The 22,014-nt window shown below is 47.1% G+C and overlaps 1 protein-coding gene across 4 annotated transcripts in view; it reads left to right on the top strand.

Annotated features, from left to right (window-relative positions):
• LOC143930908 (disintegrin and metalloproteinase domain-containing protein 9-like) overlaps window positions 1-22,014 on the top strand; it is a 140,468-nt gene that overhangs the window by 39,616 nt on the left and 78,838 nt on the right. For all 4 annotated transcript variants that reach the window (XM_077455591.1, XM_077455590.1, XM_077455589.1 and 1 more), the window contains exons 2-3: window positions 3,520-3,611; window positions 18,608-18,684. In XM_077455591.1, the coding sequence (XP_077311717.1) occupies window positions 3,520-3,611; window positions 18,608-18,684 (169 nt within the window). The remainder of the gene's footprint in view (window positions 1-3,519; window positions 3,612-18,607; window positions 18,685-22,014) is intronic.

Raw genomic sequence — 22,014 nt, 5'->3', positions numbered from 1 at the left:
TCTCACATTTAAAAAGAAAGTTCAAACAGATAGAGATCTGGCGTGTACCGCCAGTCTTACGTTAGTTCCGGTATATCCTACGGCCACTCCCTACGCGTTACGTCACCACGTGACTTCTATGAAGAAGTCACGTGGTGACGTAACGCGTAGCGAGTGGCCGTAGGATATACCGGAACTAACGTAAGACTGGCGGTACACGCCAGATCTCTATCTGTTTGAACTTTCTTTTTAAATGTGAGAGTCCATTGCTTTCTCTTAATAAATTTATCTAGTTTTTGAAACCACTACACTATTGGAGTCCCCTCTCTCTCTCCCTTCCCTCCTTCCCTCTGTGTTCTCTTTAAGTTTTATACTACGAGGATACAAATGCTGCAGCATTACATACAAGAGGTTGAATTGGCCCTCTAGTGGCAGAAGTCTATACCACTTGGGAATTGTGCACAGGGAACTAAAGGAGAAGTTTACTGGGATCATCTGTATTTTCCCTGATTATACCTGCTTGGAGGTGAGAGTTCTGAGAGCCTGATATTTTGGAACATTTGGTCCTGCTCTTTCTCAAGCTTTTTCACCATACACCTACACTTATTGGTGTATTTATTTGTATTAGTTTTCCATTGACTCCTGTTTTTCACATTTACATATATCATCCTATTTTTTCAGTGGCACGATTTGCGCAGGACTTTTCATTTTTATTCAAATAATAAAGATGAACATTGATCAATAAGGGCAATCCAACCATGGCGCCCGCATCAATACAATTGCTACTCACTATTTAAAGCCTTGAGACGTCACTGGGACCTATTCCCTATGAAAAAGTCACAGGACGTGTAACGAAACGCGCCAGGGTGGGACCTAGTGACGTCAGCGCGCACATCTAGGAAGCTATCATCCCGTGTGTCTGTTGCCACCACAACAACCAAGCTATTTTTAAGGGGACTGTACACCCTGAATGCGCTCTGTGGATGATCTGAGTGCACCGGATTTAGTAGTGCAACAACAAATGTGAGTTTTTATATTTTATAAGTTTTAATTAAGTTTTTCTTTTTAAAAGATTCAGCACTATGCTAGTCCTTTCCATCCCCTTTGAGCATTCTGGCTCAGGATCATTATAGGATAGAGTGCAAGCACCTGTCAGGACTCTTTTCTGCCAGAGATCACAGGAAACATCCACCAGAGGATATATAAATATATATATATATATATATATATATATATATATATATATACCCCTTAAAGGGGAGGGTGCAAGGTCCAATGTGGTGGTGGAGGAACACTAGAGGTGGTTGCATGCTAGCACATTACCCACGGATTTCCTTCGATCCTTTTGGACTATATTTTGTTATGCCACAGATATTTGTTTAATACTTTTTGCTGCTGACCTATAGGTAGGATGTTTTTCACCTATGGACACGGATTTCACAGCGGTAGTTTATTGCATTTGCTTATCGTGATTACTTTCATTTGTTTAAAGGGACACTGTTGGATTGCCCTTATTGGTCATTGTTCAGCTTTATTATTTACGGAGTTATTATTCGCAATAGAGGTTTGAGGATATTTTTTCACTTCCATGATCCAGTAGGGGGAGCTCTGTACCATCACTATTATTATTTTTAATGCTTACTTGCAGTGTTCTTCCTTGCCATATACAATTTTTTTATTCACTAGTAATGTACCTTTGAACTTGCTTCAGGAAGAGTTGATTCCTTAGCCTAGCATCTCCCTCTTTGCATGTCATAGCCCTTCTGGGAGTGTCTAATTACTGTCTGTGCTGGTCCAGCTCCTCTGCCCATCCTTTTACTTCCCCACATAATCTTTATTTATGTGGCAGCTCAGGGAGGACAGTGTCACTTAAATGACATGCAACTATGTTTCTAGGAAAATATAGTTGCATATCTTTGCGGGATGGTGCCTCTGTAGTTGTATTGGTATTTTCGCGTTCGCCCAACCCCGACATATGTTACTTAAATGACAGCTATGAGTCTCTGCTTCACCCAGAAGGGAAAGTTCTGCTTTTCCTCTTCCCCCCCTCCTCTCAAATATTTGGAGTGTTGTTGTTTTTTTTTGGGGCGGGGGGGAGCAGGTACCTGGTTTTGACAGATACCCACTCCCACTTCCAGTTAGATTACAGCGACAACCTGAGCAGAGGTTCTGCCCCCCCCCCCCCATGCCACCTTCCTCAACACCCTTTTGGATTATGTCCCAGGTCCCAGGAGACTGCAGGAACATTCATGGGTCACAGCTCACACATGCGCAGTGGGGAGCTGGTTGTGATGCCAAAAGGATCCCACAGTTAAGATGCCGGTGTCTGCACCCGAGGATTGGCAAAGAGCCAGGTCAGGTGAGGACATCGCTGGGTCCCTGGACAGGTACGTGTGTGTTTTTTAACCCCTCCCCGTCCGCAATATAGTCGAAAGACATCTGCAGAGTGGACCTACTTTGCTGAGAGGGCGTCCAGAGACTCCCGTGCTCAAGCGGCCTGCGCACCCCCTGCAGAGCGTGCAGCGCACTCTGAGATCACCGAGTCTATGAGCTCCCGACCCCTTACAATGTGATCAGCTGTCAGCCAATCAGCTGATCCTTTGATGTAAACAGAGGCGTTAATCGGCTATTTTTTCTCCTCATGCTGGTAGCGCGAGGAGAAAAAAAAAGCAGATCACAGGTGGCTGTGAGAGGGACATCAGTCCCGATTGTGGAGAGCCGCTGCAGAGGCTTCTGTGCCCACCTGTGCCACCTACCCGTGCACAACAGTGCCGCCTACCAGTGCCCACCAGAGCCACCTACCAGTGACAACAGTGTCACCCATCAGTGCCCACAGTGCCACCTATAAATGTCACCAATCAGTGCCTCATCACCAGTGCTGCCTATCAATACAACCTACCAATGCCCATCAGTGCCACCTACCAGTGCCCATCAGTGCCACCTATCAGTGCCCATCAGTGCCACCCATCAGTGCCATCTTATCAGTGCCTATCAGTGTCGCCTTATCTGTGCCTGCCAGTGTCGCCTTATCAATGCCTATCAGTGTAGCCCATCAGTGCCCATCAGTGCAGCCTCATCAGCGAATATCAACGAAGGAGAAAAATTACCCGTTTGCAAAATTTTATAACAAACTATGAAACTTTTCTTTCAGTCTTTTTTTGTTCAGCCAAAAATAAAAACCCCAGTGGTGATTAAATACCACCAAAAGAAAGCTCCATTTGTGTGAAAAAAAAAATTATAAAAATGTTATTTGAGTACAGTGTAGCATGACTGCGCAATTGTCCTTTAAAGTGTGACAGTGCTGAAAGCTAAAAATTGGTCTGGGCAGGAGGGGGGGATTAAGTGCCCAGTAAGCAAGTGATTAAAAGTCAGCAGCTACAGCATTTGTAGCTAATGACTTTTACATTTTTTGTACCTGCAAACATTGATGTGCATGAACTCTTATACCTACTAAACATTATACAAAAATATGTGTATGCCTACAGCTAAAAGAGGCAGATTCAGATATATGATTCTAAATTTTCTGTAAAAATTCCACAGGAGGTGATGTATTTGGGCTTCGCAATGAGGAGATCGTATTCCCAGAGCGGATCTTGGGCAGACAGAGGAGAGACGCAGGACAGAATTATACGGTAATTAAAGTTCACTAAAGTCCATCTTGGGCTTGCTTACTACTTTACCTACTAAGGCCTTATTCACATTATTGCTAATACCCTTATTCCACGAATGGGCCGTGTCTTTGACCTGCATGCAAACAGCCTATTCTTGTCTAACAGAACAGCACGCATGCGCGGGCACAGCCGCTCATCCCAATGTGAGGGGCCTCCGATCACACACACACTGATCACACACTGTCTGCATTTTGCCCACTCACACCCCTGCCAGCTATCAAGTTAAAGTGGCATTTACCACTTCAGCCCTGGAAGAATAATACCCCCTTTCTGACCAGAGCACTTTTTTACAATTCAGCACTGCGTCGCTTTAACTGACAATTGCGCGGTCGTGCGACGCTGTACTCAAACAAATTTGCGTTCTTTTTTTCCCACAGATAGAGCTTTTTTTGGTGGTATTTGGTCACCTCTGCGGTTTTTATTTTTTGCGCTTTAAACGAAAATAATAGCAACCATTTTGAACAAAAAATTTTTTTTACCTTTTGCTATAATAAATATCCCCAAATTAAAAAAAAAAAATGCCTTCATCAGTTTAGGCCGATATGTATTCTTCTACATATTTTTGGTAAAAACAAATTTGCAATAAGCGTATAAGGATTGGTTTGCGCAAAAGTTATAGCGTCTACAATCTATGGGATAGATTTATGGCATTTTTATTATTTATTTATTTTTTACTAGCAATGGCGGTGATCTGCGATTTTTAGCGATGCTGCGACATTTGATACATTTTAAGGACTATTGAGATTTATACAAAGCTATAAATATGTACTGATTACTGTGTAAATGTCACTGGCAGGGAAGGGGTTAACACTAGGGGGCGATCAAGGGGTTGAATATGTGTTCCCTGGGTGTGTTCTAACTGTATGGTGATAGGACTGACTAGGGGAGGAGACATATCGTTGTTCCTTCTTAGTAGGAACAAACGACATGTCTCCTATACTCTGACAGAACAGGCATTTGTGTGTTTGCACACACAAATCCCCATACTGGCTCTTGTGCACACGATTGCATGTGGCCGACAGCGATCGCAACCACCAGCCACACGCATTGGGTCCCCCGCTGTGCAGCGGGCGCAGCACATGCCTCTGGCGGCTCTTAAAGGGAACCCCATAGCGGTACGGGGTTTCACGCAAGGGTACAATTCTACCCCCATAAAAAAGATGCGAGCCGGGCGGGAACCGGTTAAAGACAAGGAAGGGATGGGTGGTGCTACGACCCGACAGCCAGTAATAGATGGAAGCAGACAAGCGGAGGACAGATCATCAGCCACACTACAGTTAGAGCTTACAGTAAATCCATACAAATCGATTGGAAACCAGAGAACTGCAATAGAATCGTCCTCTTTATTAATCCATCCACAGGGATAAAAACTCACAGAAAAGGTGATGTGTTTTTGCCCAAAGGGGGCTTAGTCATAACAAAACCCTTTTGGGCAGAAACACGTCAACTTTTCTGTGAGTTTTTATCCTGCTGGATGGATTAATAAAGAGGAAGATTTTATTGTAGCTCTCTGGTGTGCCAATCGATTTGTATGGATTAAAGTAGTATTAGAGGAGTTCCAAAGGCAGAAGATTTTTTTCATCTTAATGCATTCAATGCATTAAGATAAAAAAATCTTTTTTGTGTAGCAGCCTCTCCAGCACCCCCCTAATTACTTATCTGAGCCCCTTCACTCTCCAGAAATGTCCACAATCCCCTCAGCTATCCAGGACACTCCTCCTGATTGGCTGAGACAGAGCAGTGGTGCCACTGGCTTGCATGGCTGTCAATCAAAGCCAGTCAGCGAATCAGGGGAAAGAGGGGGTGGGGCCAGGTCAAGGGGGCTCCGTGTCTGCATGGATAGATGGAGCTCTGACTCGGCTTGGATGCCCCCTGTAGCAGGCTGCTAACTGAGGGGGCACTCAAAGGAGGGAGGGACCCAAGAAGAGGAGGATCGGAGCTGCTCTGTGCAAAACCAACTGCACAGAGGGGGGAAGTATAACATGTTTGTAATTTAAATAAAAAAAAATAAAAAAAACAAGCCTTTACAATCACTTTAAACCCTAAGCAGACATTGCTGCTGTCCAAAGGTGCCCCCAAGACATGTTCATGATGAAAAAAAATGTGTTTTGTTTAGATTTGTTAATCTGGTTATTTAATTTAGTTAAATTCGGTTGGTTCATTCAATTTGTATTTGGGATTTGTATTCGGAATTCATATTCAGAATTCGTATTCGTAATTTTTCGAATTTTCCGATTCGAAACTTTGAAATCAATACATTTTCAAATTTTTTGTCGAAACCAAAATGTTATATATTTTTTCAATTCGAATGTGGCAAAGTGAACAAACAAGAGAGAAGGAATTCCCCATGGGGTTTTCTGGCAGCAACAAAAGGACAAACACTTTTTGTAAAAATCAATCAATTATTTTATTTGATAATAAAATAATTGATTGATTTTTACAAAAAGTGTTTGACCTTTTGTTGCTGCCAGAAAACCCCATGGGGAATTCCTTCTCTCTTTTTTGAACATGCCTATGTGCCTTCTTTTTCCAAGGGAACAAACAAAAGAAAATCTTCATCAAACGATTACAATGACCCTTTAAATCCCCTTTGGCTTCACTAAAACATCAATATTTCAAAATGGTACTCTAATAACACACACAGTCTTTGATTTCAGAAATATGTTTACAGTTCGAATTTGAATGGAATTCGATTGGAATTTCAATTTGAAATTCCGAAATTTGGACAAATTTCCTTTTCGTTATTCGGAGCATTCAGTAAACTTTGTTTATACTGTAATTTGGGTATTCAAATATATCTGATTCTCCAAAAATGAAAAATTTGGCCGAATATTGATTCAGAATAAAATGAACCGCACATGTCTAGTGCCCCCTGTGCTCCTTCACCCAGAATGTAGGCACTCTAAAGCCTCATACACATGATCAGAACGTAGTGATGTAGTACATGAAATTTCAGCTCTTGAGCGCCACCCTCCAGGTTTTATTGTCAAAGCTTAATTGAACAAGCTGAAGTTAGAAGCTGATTGGTTACTATGCACAGCTGCACCAGATTTTGCGTGCACCAATTTTAGTAAGTCTCCTGTGTGACTACTGAGGAAGTAAGAGAAATCTTCTATTGACTAGACACAAAGCACAGCAAGTGTCTTATTTGCATGCCATAGCTGAAGGCTCAAAAATCAGGAAACTGCATTCCGCCATCCTCTTCGGTTGGCCTTCAGATATCATAAAACGTCACAAATTTGTACCTGTGCTGCAATAAAGCTGAACAATGAATAACACCCTCTAAAATCCAAATCGGACCGTACACTGATGGAAATGGGGCCAGTTCAGCAGGTACCAGCTGAATTTTAATCCGTGTATGGGCAGGGGTACAGACGTCGTTTCGCCCTGTTGGTTTTGCACTACAGGCTGTAATCAGCAGCACAGATCAGTGCTTTCTGACAGCAGTCTTTTCGCTGTCATAACACGAAAGCTCAGCGGGAGTGATTCCTCCATCCACCCCAAATATGTGGATGGGGGAATCAGGTCAGTTTTTGTCCTTCAACCTACTGTTTGAAGGAAAAAGTCTGAGCCATCTATGGCACAAATTCAAAGAAATGGTGCAGCGCAAAATAAGTCCATGTACTATATAATCAAGTATTGTATAAAAAGAAGAGATGAAGCCACCACGTGATGAAAGGAACCTTCTAATAATGACTTGAATACTGCAATTCCCTCCTCATTGGCTTACCTTTAAAGCGGTAAAGCGGAACTTCCACTCATTGGAACCCCCCCCGGTGTCACAGTTGGCACCTTTTAGGGGGGAGAGGGGTACCAGATACCTGTCTAAGACAGCTATTTGCACCCACTTGCGGGCATAGATTCCCACGGGAGTCTATGCCTCTTCCTGTCCCACCGCGCTGTCTGCTGGGACACACCCGGGTCCCAGAGACAGCGCGGACCATTCGCATTGCTCAGTAGGGAACCGGAAGTGAAACCGCAACGCTTCACTTCCTGATTCCCTCACCGAGAATGGCGGCGGCAGCAGCCGAGAGCCGAGCGATCGATCGCTCGTCTGCCAACATCGCTGGACCCCAGGTAAGGTAAGTGTCCATTTATTAAAAGTCAGCAGATGTAGTATTTATAGCTGCTGGCTTTTAATAAAAAAAAAATTCTGGTGGACTCCCTCTTTGAATAGACTATCCCCCCTTCAGTCCATCATGAATGCTGCTGCCAGACTCATCCACCTTACAAACCGCACTGTGTCTGCTACTCCTCTCTGCCAATACCTCCATTGGCTGCCACTTGCCCAACGAGTTAAATTCAAAATACTAACACTAAGGCTGCTTTCACACTGGGGCGGTATTTAGCGCCTGTGTAACGCCTGAAAAAAACCGGCCCCTTTAACTCCAGTGTGAAAGCCGGTGAAAAAAGTCCTGCCAGCCGCATCTTTGCAGCGGTGAAGGAGCGGTGTATTCACCGCTCCTAAACCGCTCCTACCCATTGAAATCAATGGGACACCGCGGCAATACCGCCGGCAAAGCGCCGCTGTAGCGGCGCTTTGCGGGCGGGTTTAACCCCTTTTCGGCCGCTAGCGGGGGTTAAATCCACCCCGCTAGCGCCCGCACACCGCCGCTAAAACTACGGTAAAGCGCCGCTAAAAATAGCGGCGCTTTACCGCCGACGCTGCTCCCGCCCCAGTGTGAAAGCAGCCTAACACTAAATCCTGTATAATAATAATAATAATAATAATATACCAAATTCAAGGTGACAGATCCTTCCACCATCAGTATTAGGGATGAGCCGAACACCCCCCGGTTCGGTTCGCACCAGAACTTTCGAACGGACCCCGCGTTCGAAACGAACGTTAGAACCCCATTGAAGTCTATGGGACTCGAACGTTCGAAATGGAAAGTGCTAATTTTAACGGCTAATATGCAAGATACTATCCTAAAAAGGGTTTGGGGACCTGACTCCTGCCTCAGGGGACATGGGTCAATGCAAAAAAAGGTTTTAAAAACGGCCGTTTTGGCGGGAGCACTGATTTTAATGACGATTAAAGTGAAAAAAAAAAGTGAAATATTCCTTTAAATATGGTGCCTGGGGGGTGTCTGTAGTATGCCTGTGAAGTGCCACGTGTTTCCCGTGTTTAGAACAGTCCCTGCACAAAATGACATTAAACGGAAATAACACCATTTAAAACTGCTTGCGGTTTTAATGTTATATCTGGTTCCTGCAATATGGTTGAAAATCATTCAGAAAAATGGCATGGGTAGCCCTCCCTGCCCATTACCAGCCTATTTGGGTCTTGTACGCATATTAAGGGGAACCCCGTACCCATATTAAAAAAAGGAAATGCGTGTGGCCCCCAGGCCCTATATACTCAGAACAGCAGTATACAGGCGGTGCAAACAAGACAGGGACAGTGTAGGTTTGTTGTGTTAAGTTGAATCTGTTTGTAATTTTCAACTGGTACATTTTTTAAGTGTAGCTCCAGTCAAAAAATACTATTTTTAAGCTTTTTGGAAAACATAGGGAAGGGTTATCACCCCTGTATAATTTGTTTTGTCGTCCATCTTTTTTCATCTCACTTGCTGCTGTCTGATGTTTGTAAGTTGGATGTTAGTAAGTAGGGGCCTGCCCTATATGCTCTGCAGAAATGGCGGAACAAGGTGTTGGTTTTGCCACAACATTGTAAGCCCTGAAAGTGACTCTTGGTGGGCGCTGGAGCGCCCTGCTGTGAACGATTATATCAAGAATTGTAATTACATGCCATTGTTGAACAGTGGTAGAAAAATTGACCTTTGGTGGTTGTGGTGCTGGTGCCACAACACTATAAGTCCTCACCGTTACTCTCGGTGGGCACAGGAAGGGGCCCTCCTGTGAAATATTATATCAAGAATTGTAATTACATGTCCCTGTTAAACAGGGGCAGAAAAATTGGGCCTTAGGCACTGGTGCCATCACACTACAACCTCTGCCATATACTCTAGTTTTATTGCAGGAATTAGCCCTGCTGCAAAGCATTGCATCAAAAATTGTACTTAAACGCCCCTGTTAAACAGGGGCAGAAAAATTGGGCCTTAGGCACTGGTGCTGGTGCCATCACACTGCAACCTCTGCCATATACTCTAGTTTTATTGCAGGAATTAGCCCTGCTGCAAAGCATTGCATCAAAAATTGTACTTAAACGCCCCTGTTAAACAGGGGCAGAAAAATTGGGCCTTAGGCACTGGTGCTGGTGCCATCACACTGCAACCTCTGCCATATACTCTAGTTTTATTGCAGGAATTAGCCCTGCTGCAAAGCATTGCATCAAAAATTGTACTTAAACACCCCTGTTAAACAGGGGCAGAAAAATTGGGCCTTAGGCACTGGTGCCATCACACTGCAACCTCTGCCATATACTCTAGTTTTATTGCAGGAATTAGCCCTGCTGCAAAGCATTGCTTTAAAAATTGTAATTAAACGCCCCTGTTAAACAGGGGCAGAAAAATTGGGCTGCTGGCATCACCCAGAACCAAAAATGTTCTTCCAACATATCAGCGGAGGAGGAAGAGGATAGACAATCAACATAACAGGACAGTCACTCAGCATCAGCATAGGCAGTCTTGAAGGGATGTGGTATTTCCAAAAAAATTATTCGGTTACATCAGCTTCAGGTGCTTGGTAGCTGTGGGTGATCCAAGACTGATTCATCTTGATGAAGGTCAGTCGATCAACTGATTCGGTGGACAGGCGCACCCTGTGATCGGTAACAAAGCCACCAGCAGCACTGAAGGTGCGTTCCGAAAGAACGCTGGATGCAGGACAGGCCAGTAGCTCAATTGCATACTGTGCAAGCTCTGGCCAGTGATCCATCCTCAAGACCCAGTAAGCCAGAGGATTTTCAGTGGGAAAGGTGTCCAAGTCTGACCTTGCCCCTAGGTATTCCTGCACCATGTAAATTAGACGCTGGTGATGGGTGCTGGAACCAATCATACCTTGGGGCTGCGGACTAAAAAATTGTCTGAAAGCATCAGACGGCCACCTTCTCCACCGCTCCTTCTGACTGATGCCTCAGCAACACGTTGTCCAGGACCAGGAGTTTGTGACCTCCCAGTCTCTGGGAACGCGTTGCACAGAGCTTTCTGCAAGGCCTCCCGGAGATGTCTCATCCTCTGCTCCCTCTGCGATGGCAAGATAAGGTCGGCAACCTTACCCTTGTACCGTGTATCAAGGAGAGTGGCCAGCCAGTAATGGTCCCTCTCCTTGATCCGAAGAATACGAGGATCCTTCCGCAGGCTTTGCAGGATCAGGGAGGCCATGCAGCGTAGGTTAGCTGAGGCATTCGGTCCGGAGTCCTCTGGGTCACTAAGGACAACATGATCCGCAGCTACCTCCTCCCAGCCACGTACAAGTCCACGTGTTTCTTGGGACTGTAAATCATCCCTATAAGACTGCTGCTGCTGATGCTGATGCTGAGTGCCAGCCTCCACCTCCATGCTGACACAATCATCCTCCTCCTCCTCTTCCTCCTCCTCACCCTCTTCCTGTGTGATGGGTGGCACAGCAGGAACACTGTCTGGATAAAGGGGGCCTTGAGAGGCAAGGAAGTCCTCCTCTTCCTGCCTCTGTTCTGCCTCAAGTGCCCTGTCCATTATTCCACGCAGCGTATGCTCCAAGAGGTGGACAAGAGGTACAGTGTCACTGATGCATGCACTGTCACTGCTCACCATCCTTGTGGCCTCCTCAAACGGTGACAGGACAGTGCATGCATCCCTGATCATGCCCCACTGGCGTGGTGAGAAAAAACCAAGCTCCCCTGACCCTGTCCTGGTGCCGTAGTCGCACAGGTACTCATTGATGGCCCTCTGCTGCGTGTGCAGCCGCTGCAGCATGGCCAATGTTGAGTTCCATCTGGTGGGCATGTCACATATAAGGCGGTTCTTGGGCAGGTTCAACTCCTTTTGGAGCTCAGCCAGCCGAGCACAGGCATTAAATGATCGGCGGAAATGCACACAGACTTTCCTGGCCTGCTTCAGGACATCATGTAAGCCGGGGTACCTGCCCAAGAACCGCTGCACCACCAGGTTAAGGACGTGAGCTACACAGGGCACATGGGTCAGTTGTCCCTGTCGGAGGGCGGAGAGGAGGTTGGTGCCATTGTCGCAAACCACCATTCCTGGCTTAAGCTGGCGTGGCGTCAACCACCTCTCGGCCTGCCCCTGCAGAGCTGACAAAACATCCGCCCCAGTGTGGCTCCTGTCCCCCAAACAAACCAGCGCAAGCACGGCATGGCATCGTTTTGCCTGCGTACTTGCGTAGCCCCTGGAACGCCTACGGAGCACCGCTGGTTCTGAGGACAGAGCACTGGAAGAGGCCATGGAGGAAGAAGAAGAGGAGGGGGTGGAGGAGAGAGGTGTGTCACAACCAATAGTAGCATTTTGGAGGCGTGGTGGCGGAACAACCTCCAACACTACTGCACCTTGTCCTGCATCCTTCCCAGCAGCCAGAAGAGTGACCCAATGGGCCGTGAAAGACAGGTAACGTCCCTGCTGGACCATGAGTCAGCGGTAATATGCACCTTACCGCTGACCGCCCTGTCCAGCGAGGCAAGGACATTGCCTTCCACATGCCGGTAGAGAGCCGGAATCGCCTTCCGTGAGAAAAAGTGGCGTTTGGGGACCTGCCACTGAGGAACCGCACATTGTACAAACTCACGGAAGGGGGCCGAGTCTACCAACTGAAAAGGCAGCAGTTGAAGTGCTAGCAATTTAGCCAAGCTAGCATTCAACCGCTGGGCATGTGGATGGCTGGGAGTAAACTTCTTCCGCCGGTCCAGCAGCTGGGGCAGGGACATTTGCCTGCTATAATCGGATGTGGATGTACCACTAGCAGAGTTCCCGGAAGCACTTGGCTGTGACACACCTAATTCTACACCTTCATTCCTCTCAGAGCAGGTTTCAGAGAGGACTGAAGGTCTAGTGGGGTTGGAGATGCCAGCTGATGAGGAGCAAGGAGAGGTCCGCTTTGTTCTTTGGTGTGGGTCTTTGAGGTACGCTTGCCAACGAGCTGCATGGCAGGTCAACATATGTCTGGTCAAGCATGTGGTGCCCAAGCGGCTGATGTTTTGGCCACGTGAGATACGCTTGAGACATATGTTGCAAATAGCAGCGGTGCGATCTGATGCACTCGTCTCAAAAAAGGCCCACACCAAAGAACTTTTAGAATAACGCGCAGAGGAAGCGCTCTGCGCAGGCGGAGCTCTGCGGTGTGATTCAGTTGGTGTGCTGCCCCTAAGCTGACCCCCGGAGGGCATCCTGCCTCGTTGGACATGTGCCTCCTCCTCCTCCTCCTCCCTCCTTCCAGGCACCCACGTGGAGTCAGTGCCCTCATCATCCCCTCCCTCTTCATCGCTGTAGCAAACCTGGCAGTATGCTGCAGCTTGTGTAACATGACTGCCAGATTGCTGTCCTTCTTGAGCATCCCCTCTCTCTGCGCTCACGCTACTACCTTCCTCTAGCTGAGTGTCATCATCAGAGCCCACCAAACACTGGGCATCCTCCTGGAGCATGTACCCAACACTGTGCTCAAAGAGTTCAGGAGACTCCTCAGGAGGACGTGGTGGGTCTAGGGAAGGAGTCACTGATGATGACATTGAGAGGAGGGAAGACGATGTGTTGGCAGCTGCTTTGCTACTACCCTGAGACTGGGTGAGAGAGGATGAGGAGGATGAAGAGGGCTTGGTCATCCACTCTACCAAGTCGTTGGCATGTTGCGGTTCAACATGTCCAGCTGCAGAAAAGAAGGACAAGCGTGTCCCATGGCCACGTGCTGATGACAATGCACCGCGTCCACGACCAGCACTGTTGTCTCTAGACACAGAGCCTGCTTGCCCTCTTTTATCGGCTCGCGCCTGTCTGCCTCTCCTTGCTGGCCTTCCAGACATGGTAATGGCCTGAAGGGAGTTGGGTAAAACAGTAGTTGGGTAGTTTATATTGTGCTGGAGGCACACAACACCCACTAACTCCTGCAGATGCCTTTTTTATAGAACAGCAGAGATAAAGGGGTATATACAGATGTATACTGTGCTGTGCTGGAAGCACACACAACTTCCAATAACTCCTGCAGATGACAATTGGGCCCAAATAGAGAACAGCTATGTAGGCGGATTATAGCGGTATGTACTGGGTACAGAGCACGCAGACAGCACGCACTATCTCCTAACACTACTGACTGCAAGCTCTATTATTAAAGATGGACCACTAGCTATATAGGTGAGGTGAATATCACGGTGTATACTGCGTTCAGGGCACGCAGACAATAACCAGAAAACAGCAGAGATAACATGTCCAGCTGCAGAAAAGAAGGACAAGCGTGTCCCATGGCCACGTGCTGATGACAATGCACCGCGTCCACGACCAGCACTGTTGTCTCTAGACACAGAGCCTGCTTGCCCTCTTTTATCGGCTCGCGCCTGTCTGCCTCTCCTTGCTGGCCTTCCAGACATGGTAATGGCCTGAAGGGAGTTGGGTAAAACAGTAGTTGGGTAGTTTATATTGTGCTGGAGGCACACAACACCCACTAACTCCTGCAGATGCCTTTTTTATAGAACAGCAGAGATAAAGGGGTATATACAGATGTATACTGTGCTGTGCTGGAAGCACACACAACTTCCAATAACTCCTGCAGATGACAATTGGGCCCAAATAGAGAACAGCTATGTAGGTGGATTATAGCGGTATGTACTGGGTACAGAGCACGCAGACAGCACGCACTATCTCCTAACACTACTGACTGCAAGCTCTATTATTAAAGCTAGATCACTAGCTATATAGGTGAGGTGAATATAGTGGTGTATACTGCGGTCAGGGCACAGACAGTAACCACTACACAAGAGCAAGATAGGAAATCAGCCAAAAACGATTGGTGTGTAACTGTGTTGAAGGTACACAGAACACCCACTGCTTCAGATGCCAACACACTACACGAGGCCGCCTCAAAGGCGGCCTTATATAGTGTGGGGCGTGCACTACACAGCCTGAGCTATGATTGGCCACAGGCAGGACGCCCGTGGCCAATCATGGCTCTCCTCGCTGCTGGCGCTGCGATTGGCCAAGCATGCGGGGTCACAGTGCATGCTTGGCCAATCATGAGCCAGCAATGCACTGCGCAATCACAGTGCATTGTGGGCCACACGAATTTTGCCGCGAACGGCCCAAACGTTCGGAATTCGGCGAACGCCCGAACGACCAATGTTCGAGTCGAACGTACGTTCGACTCGAACACGAAGCTCATCCCTAATCAGTATAGGGTACTCTTACCGAATCTGGTGGACCACTGAAAAATCAAATGGTCAAATAGGCTTAATCCCATACACAGGATGAACAGATCCAGCAGCACCAATCCACGAATGAGGGCAGGATGTAACCTGCTAAAAATCGTCAAGCAGCATGGAATCCGAATCACTCAGATGATTAATAATGCTCATGGGGTAAGGTTTGCTGTATGTATCCAGTAGCGTCAATCTAGCAAGCAGGGTGCATGCAGAGAGGTCACTCCTGCAGCAAAAAAAAAAAAACCCCAGCAAAAAGTAAAGAAAAACAATCTAAGTGTAGCCTTTAAAGAGGAAGTAAACCCTTCCAAACCGTAGACAGCGGCGCGCAGGCGCACTAAATGCGGCAAATCCAAGAATGGATTTGCCAAATTTGTCGACTCCCGTGCGCATGCGCGGGAGTGACGTCATCGCGGCTTCGCCGTATGGCAGCGGCGGAGCTGCGAGACGCGACTCCCGTGCGCATGCGCGGGAGTGACGTCATCGCGGTTGCGCCGCTGTGATTCGTCGGAGCTGCGAGACGCCACAAGCAACATGGATGCGGCGGACTACAGGGGACAGCGGCGACTTCGCTGGCTCCTGTGTCAGGTAAGTGACACATAATGAGCTACTATGCGATGCATAGTAGTCCATTATGCTTTACCTTTGCAGGGAAAAAAAGAGGAAGTAAACCCATCAGGGTTTACTTCCTCTTTAAAGATCGTTTATTAGGTAAAATTAAAATTCTATTAAAAAAAGGTTCCCAGTCCATTAGGAATGATGGCAGTCAGCAAAATGTAATACAATAGATAGCTGAATTTCACAATGTGCACTAAAAGTGCCTGCAAATAGCCACAAGGTGACACTGCAAAAAGCACACAGTAAGACAGCGGGTGACGTCCGCAAATCAACTCCTCCCCCCGTACGTACGTTACGTCCTAAACGGACTTTGTCCACATAGGACGTAACGGTGGGTGCCACTGACGAAGTCCGCGTTGGACGTAACGTATGTACGGGGGGAGGAGTTTCTTTGCGGACGTCACCCGCTGTCTTGCTGTGTGCTTTTCCCAAGTTACAGTGTGACCATTTGATTTTTCAGTGGTCCACCAGATTCGGTAAGAGTACCCTATACTGATGGTGGAAGGATCTGTCACCTTGAATTTGGTATATTATTTGAAGATTCCTTTCATCACATGGTGGCTTCATCTCTCCTTTTTGTACAATACTTGATTGTATAGTACATGGACTTATTTTGCGGTGCACCATTTCTTTGAATTTGTGTCATTTTGAGGTGTTGTGATTTGCTCCTTTTAGGTGTTCAGCTTGCAATTATTTGTCCTTTTTATGTGTGTGGGCTGATTGTTTTATTACTTTGAACCATCTATGGGTCCGGGTTCTTCTACCTCCCAGCCCCTGAGTCTATTCAGTTGGAGGAGTTAATGACGTTAACCTGGTTACAGGCAACCATACGCAGATCGAACGATCCACAATGACTCAGCTGTGAGACAATGCGGTTGTGTACAAAGGGAAACAATGAAAAAGATTTAACTGCTGAGCATTATAACGAAAACATGTTCTCTGGAAAAAAAAGAAGATATTCTTGTGTTCTTTTGACAATTGTGTGGAGACAAGCCTGAGGTAGCAAGATAACATCAACATTGCTATGTAGCACCTATAGATAGAATCATGCATAGCATGAATCTCTCTATAGCTGCCGCTGCCACCCCCTGTTCAGGCGCCCGGCCCCTTTTCGGGTGCCGGGCGCCTGAATTACAGTGCCGGGGGATGTTTTTGAGGCACCTGATTAGATCCAAAGGCTCTGATAGGCATCAAAAAAAGGTGACCTGCGAGCGCCATGCTGTGGTAGAAAAGCGAATGAATATCCGCTTTCCTAACACTAAACCACCTCTCCGCCAATCAGGTGTTCGGATCTATTACCGTCACCTGATTGGCTAAAATGACAGGCGCTGTGATTGGACACCTATCAGGTGTCCAATCATAGCAGAGAACGGGAAGAGAGGATAGGAGAAGATATCGAGGAGCTGTCCCACTGACTAAGTGCAGACAGCGGGCCGGCGGGTGGGGGGCACACTGGCAGTATTTGATATGGCACACTGGCTGCGTTTGATGGGGCACAGTGGCAGCATTTGATGGCACAGTGGGAGCATTTGAAATGGCACAGTGGCTGCGTTTGATTGCACAGTGGCTGCGTTTGATGGGCACATTGGCTGCGTTTGATGGCACAGTGGCTGTGTTTGATGGCACAGTGGTGGCAATTGATGGGCACAGTGACTGCGTTTTATGGCACAGTGGCTGTGTTTGATGGTATAGCGGTGGGCAATTGATGAGCACAGTGGCTGTGTTTGATGGCACAGTGGCGGCAATTGATGGGCACAGTGGCTGAGTTTGATTGTACAGTGGCGGGCAATTGATATGCACAGTGGCTTTGTTTGATGGTACAGTGGGGGCAATTGATGGGCACAGTGGCTGCGTTTGATGGGAACAGTGGCTGCGTTTGATGGGAACAGTGGCTGCGTTTGATGGGAACAGTGGCTGCGTTTGATGGGAACAGTGGCTGCGTTTGATGGGAACAGTGGCTGCGTTTGATGGGCACAGTGTCTGGGTTTGATGGCACAGTGGCGCAAATTGATGGGCACAGTGGATGTGTTTGATGGTACGGTATTGTAGCTGCGTTTGATGGCACAGTGTCGGCAATTGATGGGCAGAGTGGCTGCGTTTGATGGGCACAGTGGCTGCGATTGATGGTTTTTTTTTTTCAGAATTTTTCAGTTTGTTTGTGCCCCCCCTCCAAAAAAAATTTGAGAACCAGCCGCCACTATATGTAAGGGATGACAGGTCCGGTTTTGACATAGATGAATAATTACGACCTAAATTCAAATCTGTACACAGCCTTTTGGCCCTAAAGAAGGCCATACACTAGTGGATTTTCAAGCATTCTTATCCAACATACAGCATGAGAAAATTCTCAGTACATTTGAGTTGACAAATTTTGGCTTTCTTTAACCACGTCAATGGCTCCCAAATCCCCACCCCGGCACAGAGAGGAGCTGGGCTCTTAAACTGATCAACCAGCTATAAGGTTCAGGCACACAGAATGTCTTTCACCATCCCCTATTAGCTGTAGCCAAACATTGATGTACCTCAAACCTACAACTATTACAGGGTGGACTGGTGCCTTCCTAATGGAACCTTCCTCCTTTGGCAGCACGAGCTTGGGACCGGCCATGGCGGCGATGTAGAATGGAATGGACTTTCCCGAATGAAAACCACATACTGTGCACTGTTAAAAAGTTTTTGTTAGAGAAAGAAAATTCCACCCTGCTCCTTCAATTTTTTTGGCCACAGCAGTTGAAATGGAATGTCAGATTGACCCCACTAATAATTAGAAAATCTAATGAATGTTCTTAAAATGAAAAATTTCAAACAAAATTTTACTAGTGTATAATCGGTTTAGAAACTCAAAGTTCACTCTGCAGACCTTTGTCAGACAAAAGGTAAAGTTTAGGGTGTGTTCTTCATTGTTTCTGGGAATCGACACCTTTGAACCTGCATGGTATGTGGTGACCATAGTTTCCTTGAAATAGGTATATACAGTATGTGTAATAAGGAAATGAGCCAGCCTCTGAACCAATAAACTAATCTCTTGTTTTTGTTTTTCCAGGGTCTATGGGAGGATAGTTTAACATATCTCATCCCAACATCAAACGGTACTCTACTTCTAGACCTCCAGAGGAACAGGTACACCGAGACTCGTGTGTTATATACCGTATATACTCGAGTATAGGCCGACCCGAATATAAGCCGAGGCCCCCAATTTACCCCCAAAAAAACTGGCAAACTTATTGACTCGTGTATAAGCCGAGGGTGAGACATGCCTGTCCATCCCTGTGTGTGTGTCCGTCCATCCCTGTGTGTCCGTCCATCCCTGTGTGTCCGTCCATCCCTGTGTGTCCGTCCATCCATCCCTGTGTGTGTCCATCCATCCCTGTGTGTGTCCATCCATCCATCCATCCCTGTGTGTGTGTGTCTCCATCCATCCATCCATCCCTGTGTGTGTGTGTCTCCATCCATCCATCCATCCCTGTGTGTGTCTCCATCCATCCACCCATCCCTGTGTGTGTCTCCATCCATCCACCCATCCGTGTGTGTGTGTGTGTGTGTGTGTGTGTGTGTGTGTGTGTGTGTGTGTGTGTGTGTGTGTGTGTGTGTGTGTGTGTGTGTGTGTGTGTGTGTGTGTGTCCAGCCTACCTTTGTCCCGAGCCTCCGTCCCGTGCCTTGCCTCCTTGCCTCCGTTCCGTCCCGTGCCGTCCCGTGCCTTGCCGTCGTGTCGTGCCTTGCCTTGCCTCCGTCCCGTCCCGTGCCGTGCCTTGCCTTGCCTTGCCTTGCCTTGCCTCCGTCCCGTGCCCTCTTCGGCGGCCATTGTAAAATTCAAAAGCCGCGCCTCCTCCTTCGCCTGTGATAGGCGGAACACTGAATTTCCCAGCAGCCTGTGTTCCGCCTATCACTGACGTCGTATCATCCTCGTCCGTAGTACGAGGATGATACGATGTCCGTGATAGGCGGAACACAGGCTGCTGGGAAATTCAGTGTTCCGCCTATCACAGGCGAAGGCGGAGCCGGAGGCGCGGCTTTTGAATAGAATGGCCGCTGTCTGTCTGCTCGACACGCTGATCGAGCGGGCAGACAGCGATGACTCGAGTATAAGCCGAGGGGGGCACTTTCAGCCTCAAAAAAGAGGCTGAAAATCTCGGCTTATACTCGAGTATATACGGTAAACAGATTATAGATATACTGTAGCGTTGGCCATACAAGTTTGTGGATCATTTTATAAAAAATTTTGCTGTGCAAATATCTCAGCTTTCACACAGCTCTCACAAATAATCCCCACATTGAGTCTAATGTGTTTATTTTCTTTGATCATCATCTCCATCTAGTGGCTATACTGTGGTATTTTCCTGAAATGCCTCAAATAGAAAAATACGAGGAGGAGGAGTGCCATAACAATAGTATTTGTTTACTTATGGTCCCTTCGTCCCGACAATGTGAAGAAAGAATTGAAAGGGAGAGGCTATATTGGACTTTAATGGTACCGTATACCAACTGAAATAAACAGTTGTGAATAAAATATTTGAAAATTGTAATATATATATATATATATATGTGTGTGTGTATGTGTATATATAGAAAGGCCAGTATGGTGGCCTGAAATTATGGGAGGAGCCCGGTGGAGTATATAACCAGCCCGTTCGCCTATCTTCCTCGTCGGTTCCGGTGCGCGATATCTGATACGTCAGACATCAAGGGCCGACTATCCAGACCAGATGCAGTGAGCCTGTTCGTGAGTTCCCGCGTTATTCGTTCCCGTCTTGACAACTCATCTTCCCGTACATCAGCGTCCGTGGGTTTCGCCGTCGGAGTGTCGTCGTACCCATCGAATTTGTCGTTTCACGTTGGGCCGGCTGTCGCAGGTTTGGCTTCGGCATCCCCTTTTCAATTATGTTTTTCGATGTACCATCAACATTCCCTGTACTCTCGACCCGCTCGCTTCTTTTAAATCGAATGTTTTACTGTGGCCCTCGTACGCATGTCACTATTTTCTATTTTCGATGTAGTCGTTGTCACTTTTCGACACGTTCGATTACGCCACGTCAGGCGATTCATTCGCAGGTACGGCATTCGAAACCATTCGTCTGCCCGAGCATTTCTATTAGTATCGGTCGAATCATTCGACTCACAGCCGACTGCTTGTTACGACAAGGCAAGCAGTCCACACGTTTCGCTTTGTCTGCTCCAGTTCGAATATATGTCTCTTCATTCATGCAGTTATGTTATGTATCTTATTTTATCTCATGTCAAATCATTTCACTCCCAGTCATTTCTACCGTTTCAAATCATTTCTGTCACTAGTCGCGCTCCGGCGCGAATCTTGTCGCACCTCTGGTGCACCGATTCGCTTTGAAGTGCCCCAGGGTTCGGCCTCATTTCTGTACATGCTCCAGAGACTGAATCACTCGCAGGTTCACGCACGGTCCCTGATTCTCGTCTCTGTCATGGCATACCATTTCTGTCACTTATTACGCTCCAATTCGAATCCTGTTGCATTCCTCTATGCACCGATTCGTCCTGGTGTGCCCAGCGGCTACGCCTCATTTCGGTACATGCTCCAGAGATGGATTCTTTGTAACCTACAGTCCAGTCGTTGAATCCTGTCTCTGTCATGGGACATCATTTCTGTCACTTATTACACTCCAATTCAAATCCTGTCGCATTTTTATGCACCGATTCGTTCTGGTGTGCCCAGCTGCTACGCCTCATTTCAGTACATGCTCCAGAGACGGGTTCTTTATTGCTACCATCAGTCCAGTCGTTGAATCTTGTCTCTGTCATGGGATATCATTTCTGTCACTTATTACGCTCCGATTCGAATCCTGTTGCGTTTATTTATGCTCCGATTCGTCCCGGTGTGCCCAGCTGCTACGCCTCATTTCAGTACATGCTCCAGAGACGGATTCTTTGTTGTAACCATCAGTCCAGTCGTTGAATCTTGTCTCTGTCATGGCATATCATTTCTGTCACTTATTACGCACCAATTCGAATCCTGTCGCATTCCTTATGCACCGATTCGTTCTGGTGTGCCCAGCTGCTACGCCTCATTTCAGTACATGCTCCAAAGACAGGATTCATCTGTTTGGTTCAAGGGCTCGTCCCCTGATTCTTGTCTTTGTCATGGGTTTTTCATTTCATTTCACCTATCACGTTCCGGTACGAATAGTCACATCGGTGTACCAAATTCGTCTCGGCGTGCCCCAGGAATGGCCTCATTTCAGTACATGCTCCAGAATCCGTTTCGTGCTCGGTCGCAAGTTGTGGCATGGCGATCCGGATCTCTGTCATGGCAGGTTCTCTCATTTCACTGTCACATACCGCTTCCCGGCTTGGGTCCAGTTGATTCTTCAATGTTTGGATGCCTGCCGGGGGGCCTTGCTCCTCGGCCTCATTTCATTATAGATTGCCTTCAAAAGGGAAACACAGCTTCGTTTAGGCGTGTCTCGCTGTTTTCTCCACATA

The sequence above is a fragment of the Lithobates pipiens genome, unplaced genomic scaffold, assembly GCF_037356315.1.
Source record: "Lithobates pipiens isolate NorthernLeopardFrog02 unplaced genomic scaffold, aLitPip1_a1.2 Scaffold_25, whole genome shotgun sequence".
Classification (NCBI taxonomy): Eukaryota; Metazoa; Chordata; class Amphibia; order Anura; family Ranidae; genus Lithobates; species Lithobates pipiens.
The sequence above is the reverse complement of the archived record's forward strand: the minus strand, read 5'-3'. Positions and strand labels throughout refer to the sequence as shown.